At 39.7% G+C, this 12413-nt stretch overlaps 1 protein-coding gene across 1 annotated transcript in view; it reads left to right on the plus strand.

The window, feature by feature from the left end:
* CDK19 (cyclin dependent kinase 19) overlaps positions 1–12413 on the plus strand; it is a 127724-nt gene that overhangs the window by 17240 nt on the left and 98071 nt on the right. The window contains exon 2 of the mRNA XM_080586935.1: positions 1479–1554. Within this exon, the coding sequence (XP_080443061.1) occupies positions 1479–1554 (76 nt within the window). The remainder of the gene's footprint in view (positions 1–1478; positions 1555–12413) is intronic.

Genomic DNA, 12413 nt, shown 5'->3' on the forward strand with positions numbered 1-12413 from the left:
ATGGTAACTCCATTACCACTGATTTTTCTCTGTTTTTAATTTGGAGGGGATATCTTTTCAAACATAGCAAATGATTTCCAAAGATTTCACGTAGGTGCTTGTTTGAGAGAGGAGTAACAACTGTTTTTGAGCTAGGGTGAAATAACAGAGCCCAGGTTTTCCAGTTGGAACAGCTGCTGGATGACTCATCTTCAGAGGTGGATTTACCTTTTTGCAAAGCTTGCAGTGCACCAACTTAATTTGTAGTCAGAATAAGATTGGAATTTTTCTTGCTGAATTTTCACGTCAAAAAATGTAGTGTGAAACAGGTAAAATGGGAGCTAACCACAATCTTAGCTATAGATATGTTTTGTGGATTTAATTGCTACTGAAAATTGTTGGTAAAAACGATAATCGGTAATTACAAACATGTATAGGTGGTTTTAATTTCTGGTCAATCCCATCCCTTCCCCACATCACTCCGCTCATACCGAGTTTCAGAGATGGGGTTTCTCGAGGATGCTGGAGCTGGGCAGGACCTGGACCTGGAGGTGGAAGCAAGACGAACTGAAACCAGGGCAGCAAAATGAAATGGTGTGGGACCAGAAAAGGGGGAAACTTGAGTCAACCAGAGATGCTGTAGGGAATTTGGATGGGGGATTGTGGACTACTGAGTGGTCCAGAAGTTGTAGTCGGTGGGCCCGCATAAGTTCGTCAGCACTGTGGGTAATGCTGCTTATCAACGCCCATGGCTTCCAGCTGAATCCTACCCAACCTTACCATGGGCATTAAGGTGATTATGTTGTGTCACAAGGGCTTTGAGGTACTCCTCGTGTTCTTGTTCTGGTTGTCTTCCCTGACAGCCAGAAATTACTTCCAACTATGTTTATTTAAAAGGATAATACCATGTTCAGGCAGAGCAGTTTCACGTACTGTGTAGGGGTCTGTAGTAGTGAGTGCTTGACAGGAGTCCTGTGGCTGGCAAACACAGACTTGCCCAGTGAAATTCATGTTCTTTCAATGTATAATTACTTATGAAATGCTGTTATGTTTTTAAATTAAAAGTCAATTGATGCTGGCTCATAAAATCAAGTAAGATCCTTGTAGTTTCTAGGTACTTCCAGGGGAGTCTTTCAGGCATGGGATGTGAATGTGCTGCTTTTTCATGATAGAGAGAATTCGAAAATTTCAGGAAAAGTGTCCATCAAAATACCCTATAGATGTATTTTCCATTAACAGGATGGTTTAGAGAGAAGTGGAAATAGGTAAACAAAGCTTATTTAAACAGGAGTTTTTGTGTGTATTTTTGGAAGTCTCTGTTAAAAAGGAAACCTGCTTTTAATACCAAAGTGTAATTTATACATAAAAACAGATTGGCTTTTCAGCTTCTTGATCTAGACCAAATCAAAATAAATCATTATACTTGTATTGATTGGTGTAATATAAATCAGAGCTAAAAATATTCCCCTCTTTCTTTCTTTCTCTCTTTTTTTGTACAGAAAAGATGAAAAGGAGTATGCACTGAAGCAAATTGAAGGTACAGGGATATCCATGTCGGCCTGTAGAGAGATTGCAGTAAGTGTGCATAAATGAAAGTATTTTTACTGACATTATTATTCAACAGATATTTTCTTTTCTCTACACCAGATAACAGAAAGGTTATGTAAATGTTTTCCTTGAAGTATGCAAGCATGAAAGTTACTCAAACATGCGCTTTTCATAAAATGCTTTGTAAATATTACAAATGTTTTTGGGTGTGGAATGAGGTGTTCTTGCTAGTTTAATGGTAATGCCTCTTTCTGGGTATTGTTTTGTTTTATATGCTTTTATGTGTTGAGGGAAATAAATGAGAGTCTTTTAATGAAGATTTATTTTAAGCCCAGATGTTTTTAAAATAACTTGTAGGAAAAAGATTCTGAAAGATTACACCTGCCATTACCAGTCAGCTTGCTAACAGTATTTTATTCAGACTAACGGTAGCTTACTCTTCTTTGGTACCTGATGAGTTTGTTCCCCTCATTCTCTATGTGCTTTATTAAGTACAGAGAACTTTGATAGCAAAATAAAAACAGCTTTAATCGTGTTTTTATCGCATGTATCTTAAGAGGAAAAAATGGATTCACTTCTGAGCACAGTAGTGTCCATGCATATATGTGTGTGTATCTATATCTATATATCTATTTAAAGTCCTTCCAAGGAGGTAGGAATCATATTTTTATATGAAGAGAGAATTTAAATCTATTTAAATGTTTAAATGCTTATTCTATGACTGAAAATGTACATTATTGTCAAAGTGCTGAGTCACTTAGTAAAATTTTGTAATGCAAGAATTCCTTGCATTGCAAAAGAAGTGCATTTCCTTGATTAAATATTTACCTTGTTTGAATGCTGTCACTGTGCTGAGGGCTGTTGAAATGTAACACAAGATTTGTGCCCAAAGCTTTTATGATCTGTTAGTGTTGCATAGAAATACAGTATTCAGGTGTGAAGCATTAGGAACTCGTGATGTTCATGAACTGAACGGAACACCGTGTTGTGTGTAGTGTAGTGCACGTGGCAGTGCTTTATCAAGAGACTTGGCAGATAATAGTACTATCTTTTCAAAGTGCTTGTCACTAGAAGGTCAAGGTCACTCCTGGATTTGAGAGGTGGCTCCGTTGCTGTCAGTTAATTTACACAGTCTATTCAATCACCTTTTTGGTAATATTTTTGCCTTTAGAGGGAACAAGAAGTAACATTAAGACTAGATCATATTCTTTTTATTTTAAAGTCTGTTTTGACAGCAGTGGAGTATTTTTCAGTTTCTTTGTCTCCATAGTAGTATAATTTAAAACAGACAAAAAACTAAATCACAGAATGGTTTGGGTTGGAAAGGACCTTAAAGATCAACTAATTCCAACCTCCTGCAATGGGCAGGGACACCTCCCACTAGGCAGGTTGCTCAAAGCCACATCCAGCCTGGTCTCAAGACAAGAATCAATGTGTGGAATATAGCCCACAGGAGACTTTTCTGTTGTCATGATAGCACTGTGGTATGGAGATGGTTCTGTCATATTTAGAAGCAACATCGTGAGGAAATAGTGTCAAATAATTTTGTCCTCTGACAGTACATCTGCATTTCATTCTTGATTATTTATTTATTTTTTAAAAAATCGATTGTGTTTTGTACAAAAAGCTCAGTAAAACCTGGGAAATATCATAACTACTCCATAAATCGTTTAAATCCTCTGAATAGTTCCTCTAATTTTTCCATGGATTCTATTTTACTCTTCTCCAAACTTCAGAGTAAAACTATAACTTGAGATAATGTAGCAAATCACTGCTTGCCTCAGTGAATTTTCAGGCTAGTCAAATATTGGAAATATGTAAAGGGTAAAGGTGAAATAGTTGAAAAAGAACCACAATCCTATTTTTTTTCCTTACAAAAACAAGCAGGATCAAGTATATTTTCCGCAAAGAGAAGCAGACTTATGATTAATGCATTAATAGTTAATCTTGTCCTTAAAAGCATAAGCAGGTAGCAAAACAGGTAGTGTTTACTGATTAAATGAAGATTATAAGCCAGGAAAGAGGCCACGTTTAAAATATTGTGGGTAGTTCTTTTGATGTCTAACTTAACATGCCCCACCAATTCTCACATGGAAGAAACATCCGTGTACTTGGTTCTGTGTGCGCTCAGAATATTTCAGTAGTTCTGCAACCTGAAGACGTAGCCAATGTGCTTGAGAAATAAATTGCCGAACTGAAAGGCATTCAATGTTGTGGTCCAAGCCTGGTTTGTGTATGGTCTTGCCTACATACTCACAATAAGATCTACTGGTTATCTTTCCCTAAGATAAAAGGCAGACTACTCATCTCTGCTGGCGTTACAGATCAAATTGGTCTGTCTTTGCTTCATATTTTGGAAAACATAAAGCTTCCTTTGCCGTTATTACTATGGGTTTTTCACGGAAGAAGGCGTATGTCAGTGATAACATCAGACAGGCAGTGGTTCCCGGGGCGAGTGATGATTACTTTCTTTCGACTGTGGGGTGATACCTGCCGAAGCAGGAATCCATATTGCAGCCAATTCTGTTGTGCTAGAATGTGAAAATGCTAGAGGACAGTCCTATACGGTAAAGAATTGTATCTTAAAAAAACAACACACAAAAACAAAAACCAAAAAGTTAGTTTATTCTCTGTAACTGGAGTCTACTCTGAAGATAACTGAAATGCCAACTATTTGTGTGTTCTTGTCAGACAGTTTATTGCTGGGCTTAAGCATAAATACTTTTGAAAAGTAAAGCTGGAAAATATGAATGAGAGTTAGTGGCTGAGTCACTCAGAATTTGTGGTTTTCTGTTGCTTTTCACATGAGGGATTGCAGAAACCATAAGGCTGAATGTAGTAGAGGATTCTCTGCTCAGAAGATCTCAGAAAGGTTCGAGTCTCGAACAACTTGGGGAGCTACAGTATTATTGTTATTGGCTTATTTAGGTGAGGTGGTGGCGTTTAGGATCCCAGAAGTGAGCCCAGCAAGAAGCAGGATCACAGCCTTCATTACTGAACTGGATGCTGGGACAGAGTGCACCCTCAACAGGTTTGCAGGTGATACAAAGTGGAGGAGTGGCAGATAGATCAGAGTGTTGTGCTGCTGTTGGGGGGACCTTGCTGGGCTGGAAAAACGAACTGGGAGCAATCTCATGAAGAGAAATGCCAAGTCCCATATCAGAGGTGGGCTAACTCCAGGTACCCGTACGTGCTGGGAGCTGACTGGCTGCAAAACAGCTGTGCATGGAAGGCCTCGGTGGACAGCAAAGTGACCATGGGCCAGTCATACACCCGCAGGGCGAAGGTGGTCAACAGCATCCTGGGCTGCATTAGGCAGAGCGTTGCCAGCAGTGTTGGGAAAAGTGGTCCTTCCCCGCTGTGCAGCGCTGGTGAGGCCGTGCCTGGGCTCTCCAGTGCAAGAGAGACGTGGAGCAACTGGGGAGTCCAGTGCAGGACTGTAAGGATGATTAAAGGACTGGAGCATCTTTCATATGAGGAGAGGCTGGGAGAGCTGGGACTGGAGGCTGGAGAAGTTTATTTATTTTTTTTTAATCGATGTCTGTAGATACCTGGAGGGAGGGTGCACAGAAGTGAGGGTCAGGCACTTTTCAGTGACATGACAAAAGGCAGCTGGCACAGATTAAAGCACATGACATTCCACGTGAATGCTTAAGCATTTTGTTGTTGTTGTTAACTTTTTTATTGCAAGGGTGGCTGAGCATCGGTACACATTGCCCAGAGAGGTTGTGGAGTCTTCACTTGTGGAGGTGATCAAAACTTGACACAGCTTGGGCAATCTGCTCTACCTGACCTTGGTTGAGCAGGGAGGTTAGACCAGATCTTAAGAGGTCCCTGCCAACCTGAAACATTCTGTGATTCTGTAAAACAATTTTGTAGTATTTCTCTCCATTTATTAGAAATCAAGCCACGCCTTTAAGATGTATTTCTAATAAGCAGATAAATATTTTGCACTAACAAAATAGAATGATTATACACTACTTTGCAGTAAAATACAATGAAGAAACATTTATTTGATCTGTTCCAATAAAAGATACAGGTACCTTTTGGTCTCCTGATTCTATCCTGAGTTGCTGTTTCTGACTGGTCACTGAAATTAGGTATCTTATGCAAAGTTCTTGGAAGTTTTCTTGAAAGGTCTGAACTTTATCCCCCCCTTTTTTTCCTGATCTGTTTCTCACCAAAACACACACTTAATCTAATATTTAAAGCAGTTCCCTGGTATGAGTTAAGCATATTTTCAAAAAAGGCAGTGAGAAATCAGAAGTAAGTTTCTGGAAAGCAGTCAATGTTTTTAGTGTGTTCTGGTTGTTGTTCTACCGAGACAGTACTGCATATAGTAGTAAAACTGTCCTGGAAAGCAATGAGTCTTTGTAAATCACTTGTACCACAGTGTGTACAGTCTTACTCTGAAATTCTTCTTAATCCAAAAGGGGAAGAAGAAGGTTTTTTTTATAAGATTTTTTTTACAAGTCCAATTTTTCCCCCTAATGCATAGCCTGTAGACAAAGGTGACGACTAATAAAGGTTTCTTTTCCCACAAACCAGTGACTTGGATTAGGTGCTAGGAGTTTGGCTGTCAGCTTCTGGTTCTGTCCAGCTTTCCCTCCCACCGTTGATACCGAGAATTTACCCTCTTCTGGGGATAAATGATCAGCGCTAGCCATCTTTTCTGTAAATGGTGATCTTCATTCTAAGCTTCATTTTGGATTTTTGTTACAGCACTTTTTTTTTATAGCTCAGTAGCCTTTTTTCGTGGGCAGGGGGGATGAGGCCGTTACAGACGGTTGAAACGGGAGAAGCAGGGCCACGAAACAGCAGCATTTTTCCCCTAGCCTTGGTCATGAGTGCTCTGAGTTGTTGCAGTTCTGCCCCGTGCGAGTTTGGGGTCTGGGATGCGTAACCCGTTCAGCCGCCACATCCTGTGCCTGTGTGTGCCGGCTGTTAGTGAGGCTGCTCCTCCTGGGAGACCTTGACGTGGTGCCAGCGCGCTGTGGGACGCTGGTGGGAGCATTAGCTGGCCTTTGTGTTCAGCCTTGCATTTACGGGCACAGGCTAAAATAATTCAGGCCGATGTTAAATGAGTTACTGAAAGCTCATTCAAACAATTTAGCCTGCACAAATTATTCTCAGGCCTTTTGCCTCTTGATGCAAAGTATATTACCAAGTGCTAGAGGGTACAAATATTTTGGGCTCCTCGGTTTCCAAGGGTGGGCAATGTTTTAGAAGCCTGGCTGGTTAAACGATGGTTTTCTAATCTTTGAGTTCAAATCTCTCGAGTGAGGCTCTGTCCCCTCAATATTTGTATTCTTCTTTTCCTCCTCCCTGCTGTCCCTGGCTTTCCCTAGGATGTAGACAGCTCTTCTGGGGCTGCTTCTCGCCCCTCCCGGCTTTTGGGGTCCGTGGTGTCATGGTGCTGAGGCTGAGCCAAGGAGGTACAGCTAGACTTGATGCCTTTGTGTCTTTGCTGTGCGCTTCCAGCAGCTCAGTGCACGGTGCTCAAGGTCGTGCCTTGCTGAGAGCACTGGGAAAGCTTCTGCACGTCGCTTGCAAGCTGCTCTCACCTCACAGGCTGGAAACCATGCGCTCAAATGAGCTAAGCATTAGGCTACTTAATTTGAGACCCTGGTTCGGGCTGGCCTAATAACCTTTTGACCTGTCTCTATATGTCTTAGGGATGTAGAAGAGGTCAGCTGTTGTACAGGACTAATGATAACTTTTTGGTATCAATAAACCACTCCGAAGATGTGTAGCACCATTGACTCCTTGCAAGTACAGTTACATAGAATTTCGTAATTGACACAAGTCCTTTGATTTGGTTATGTTACACTTTCATCGACTTTAAATATCACAGCAGCTTGCAGTATTTGCTGTTACGTAGACAAATAAGTTTTTAACCTTGGCCTTTAGCTTTGTTTAAGACAACTGTAGGTAAAACAGCGTGTTTAAAAAAAAAAGTGCCTCTGTCAGTACATTTGCTGTAGGAGATTCCTTTTGAATGTCAGAACTGCTTTCCCTTAGCCAAGATAATATGAACATGTAAAGCATTTGGCAGTATAAAATCTCACCATAAATTCTCTACCACCTAATTAGAAGAGATTGTTACATTTCTGTTTGTGGAAATTTTGAAACTCTGCTCCCTCTTTCAATAGCTGGAGGTAGTGAAATAAGTGTAAGGCGTGTGCTGTTTTTTTTTTTTAAAGGATTTTTTATTAGAAAATTAGGGCATGTGTTGGCTAGAGGTATCTGCCTATCATGATTTTATAAGTATGAATCAGCTGGAAGGGAGGTTTTGGTTCAGCTACATGACAACTCATGTTTTGCATGCCATAGGATGAATAAGAGCTCTCTGAATTACATGCCCTAATCTTGTATAATCTGTGTAATTTAAATGCTTTTTGTGTAAGGGAGTACCTAAATTCCTGCTTTGGTTATTCTTCAAAAGGGTTCTGTGGACATTTTGTGTCCTATTCTATTTTATCTGAAAGAAAAATTAACTTCATAAAATAGAAAAAATATACAGGTAATAAATCTGCTAAATAAAAAGAGATTTTTATTTTAATCAATTAAGTTGACTTTTATCAGCACACAAAAGCACTGTAACATTTATGAAAATAGGTTTCACAGGCCTGAAATACAATATTTTGTCATTTATGACAAAAGTAGAGTGTCATCTGAAGAAGCCGGTCAGCTCCATTATCTAACTACAACCACCTCCTTCAGCAGTTTAACAAAAAGGGCATGCAGAGGGGAAAGAAAGAGAAGCATTGCTTTCAGTACCCAGTTGCTTTCTAGCTACAGTATTTGAAACTTTTCACACAAGTTATTTTCGTTTTCTTGAAACTGTATCTCTGTGCTCAGAGCAGGAAACCGCTATCAACAAATCTGTGGCAAGCTTCTTAAGAAGAAAGCTTTTGCCCCATTCCAATGCAGAGAAGAAGCTTCTCTATGAATTCGGTACTTGACATCATTTAGGATATAATCCAAATTCCCAGTGAAGTTGAGTTGGGGAATTTGATGTTTAATGTTGTTGCAACTTGGTTGTTTTCACTTTTAATTTGGTATTGACTTGGCATCCTGAAGCACCCAAAGTGATGGTGACTTCGAGAGAAATGAACAAAAAGAGCAAATCCAAGCCTCTTTAAGTTAAGCTGTAGGCAGCAACTCACTGAAAGGAAACAGCTGCTTTATCACTCAGATAAAGAAGAAAAGAGTCGCGGATAACATAGAAAAAAACTTAAATACTTATTTGCCAAACTCAAATATTCCTTGCAAGATTGTGTGTGTGTACAAAAACATATCTGTGTATGTTTTAATGCTTCAGATGGTACATTTTAAAAATCCTGTTTTGTGAATTTGTCCTCTACCTTTTTTCTCTTCTGTATGTTTTTCGTTACATATTATCCTTTTGTTCTTCCATTTATCCTTTCTCTGTAGTCAAGCAAAATTAGTTTATATAAGTTTTCAGTTAATTCTGTGTAGCGTTGTAAAATCGTTTGCATGATATCTTGATTTACATAACTTTACAACAAAACTTTACAACAAGTCTTTCTTTAACTTAACATCGTGTGTGGTTGTTTTTGATGCCTCAGACTGAAAGGCGATTGCATGGGTTTTCAGATGATAGATTCTTTTTAAGGCAGGACTCTTCTGTATTCAGTTACTCCGTCTGCTTCTTGCAGCACCAGGCTCACGTTTTCTTGTTCAGCCTTTCACAGCTAATGTAGTAGTAGACACTCTTCTTGTTGCCCTTGATGTTTCTTGCAAGTGTCAATTCTAAATGAGCTTTGACTTTCCTCGTGTGATCCCTCCATGCATGGGTGATGCTTTGAAATTATTCCTTTGTAGCCCATCCCTGTTTCCAGCCCTGTCTCTATACTGCCCATTGGTGCTCTGACAATTAGGTTAGCCAAGCCAGACTTCTGATATTTGTATTTCTGAGTAGACCTGCCAGTTTTCCAGAGCTCCTTTGCTCTTCAGAGCCTGCCTCCCATGGCCACCTGCCAGTTCCCTGAATAAGCTGAAGTCTGTTCTCGTAAAGCCCTGGATTTGTACTCTGCTGCTTGACTTCTTTGCTCAGGATCTTGAGTTACACTGTTTGATGGTTGCTACACACAAGGCTACTATTGGTTGTTGCATCTCCAGCCAGCTCTTCATTGTTTGAAGAGTTGTGTGCCAGCCTTCTTGGTCCATCCAGTAAGTATATCAAGAAGTTGTCCCTGATGTCCACCAGAAATCACCTGGTTTACTTGCACCCTGCTATGCTGCTCTTCCAGTGGATGTCAGGGAGATTGACGTCTCCCATAATAACCAGGGTCTGTGATTCAGAGACTTCCTTGAGGTGTAGAGACTTCATCTGATTCTCCATCCTTATCAGGTGGCTCTGCAACAGTCCCAAGAGGATGGCATCCCTAGTGGTCTCTCTGCTGGCCCTATGACCTGCGAGCTATTGACCAGCCTGTCATCTGTCCCACACAGAAACTTCATGCGTTGGAGCTGTCCCTTTGCGTAGAGGACAACACTCCATTCCTGCCTGTCTTTCCTGAGAGGATGTAACTGCCCCTAGCAGCACTCAGCAGCTTCTTGAGCTGTCCCACCATGTCCCAGTTTTTCCATGACCTCACGCAGAACTCAAGCTGCTCCTTGTTTCCCAGACTGCGCACATCAGTGTGCGTACACTTGAGATAGGCTTCCGTTTGCTCTGATTTATTGGTCCTGAGGGGTGTCTCATCCTTTCATCGTGCACCCTCTGCTTTCCATCCCTGTTCGTGGTTTCTCGTCCTGCACTGTGGAATGGGAATGACTTTGTACTGTGAATAAATTACAAATCTATAGAGTACAGAATGTTAGAGCCCTGGAGCACTTTTTTTCTTTTAAAGGGTAATAGTCTTGATTTTTACATTCTTTACAATAGATTTTATCATCATTAAAAATTTTGATTGTGTTATCAAGTCTACAACTGTTTTTCTAGTTAACTTGGCTAGAGATGAAACATTTTTATTAAAATAATACAGAATAATAACAGTTCTTAAAATCAGTGTTCCTGTATTTCCATACACTGGATACAGAGGCTCATCATTCTTGTTCTCTGTGCCCATTGAGTCTGTGAGGCAGAAATAAAATGGTATTAGTAGTTCCTTAGCTGAACTGAGAATAGAAAATCAGTGGGAAAATCATCAAACGTTAATGAAAAGGTAACTTTTTCAGTAGTTCACCTGGTATTGGTTTCAACTCTGTGTATGGTTAAATAAATAGAGTTTTGGGTCTAAAATTGTTTACTCTACAGGTTTTGTATCTAAGCTGTAGCCAGCCTTGTTATTGCAGGCAAGATGTCTTGGTACCTTGCACTGAAACTTTACTAACTCATTGAATTTCATTACGTTCACACTTTCAGTATGGTGTTCATTTTCATGTGAACCTCTGTGTCTATTTCTGTAAGTCGAAAACCAGCTGTGTTTAAATACAGCTTCCATTAAATCTTCCTGTGACTTTCCTCGTCTTCGCGAGGATTTGATACATTATTGTGTGGGTATTTTGAGACACAGGGGTGCTTTCCGAAGTCTGTTTGCAAGCCAGTTAACAGTACAGCAGTCACCAAATTAATTGCTTGGATATCTTGAATTCTGTTATTACTGTGTAGCATTTGATGAGTTTGAAAAATAAAGTGTGAGCATCACGGATTTGTTCTCTGCTGTATTTTGCTGTCCGACTGGCTAAATGCTCCTGCCTTGTAGAAATAACATCATGCTCATCCTTCCTACGCTTGTTAGCAGCATCAGGATGTTGCCTTTTACCTGCTCTTTGCCTGTGTGTTGTGCGTGCACTAAATTGTGGGTGTGCGTTGATGGTCAGTATGCTTGACCTTGAGCGTTTTTCTATGCATTCATCTGAGGGTATTAAAATTAGGGTAGTCTTGACAGGCCATACCATTAGAAAAAGAAGTTGGTTTTTGGAATATGTGAACAGCATATTAAAGGAAGTTATCGGTAAAATAATTTTGATTATAGACAGATTATGAAATCTGACAAATACTGCCAGTTCTTGAAGTCATTTGAGGAAGCCTTTTCTTTCTGTACTAACAAGTGTTTCCCATCTCATGGCCCCTGCAGAGCTTTTCTCATCTCTCATTGTCTTTCTGTATTTTTACTTACTTATTAAATTACTCTTAGTTTCTTTTTTATCTCAGTTGCCTTTTGTACTATTTTCCCTGATTTCTTCTCCCTTTATCTCCAAATGCCTTTAATTTTTGCAAGCAATACAGTGGTTTCCTCTCCACTAGCTCTGTCTTGAATCTGTTTTGATTTGACTTCTCTAAGCTTCTACTCTAATGGAACTGTTCTTGTTACTGTGATTAATGACCTTTCTCTGACCAAACTCCAAGGTTTGTTCTGTATCCTTGTTTGCCTTAGCATCTTTGTGTTTCAGAGCAATAATTGTTCCTTCCTTTTTGACATATTCTTTTTGTTATGGGTTAGGGATTTTGTTCTTGCCTGGGCTTTATCTAGGGTTTCTATTTATTTATTTATTTGAGGTGGAGTGATCATTGCAGCTTTACGTTCTCTCTATAACCATTTATTATATTTGTGGCTTAAATATTTTACCACTAGCAAATTTTTTTGGTACTGTTCCACATCTGAAATTCTCTGAACTTGCTCAAACTCTTGTAGTCTAAATAAGGAATTCTTCTGTGATTTTAAGTTTTAATGGTTTTCAGCTATCTCCATTGTTCAGATTTTCAGTCTGAGGCCAGAAGGATTATTTCATTTCTCCTTCTTCTGGGCATTTCAAATCTGGACCGTTTTCCAGCTCTTATTTTGTTGGATTGGCGCTGTTTTTTTGTGCTTCCAGAATTCCTTTTTATTTCAGCACATATAGAACTGAAAAAA

The sequence above is a fragment of the Anser brachyrhynchus genome (genome assembly GCF_964034855.1).
Source record: "Anser brachyrhynchus genome assembly, chromosome: 3".
Classification (NCBI taxonomy): domain Eukaryota; kingdom Metazoa; phylum Chordata; class Aves; order Anseriformes; family Anatidae; genus Anser; species Anser brachyrhynchus.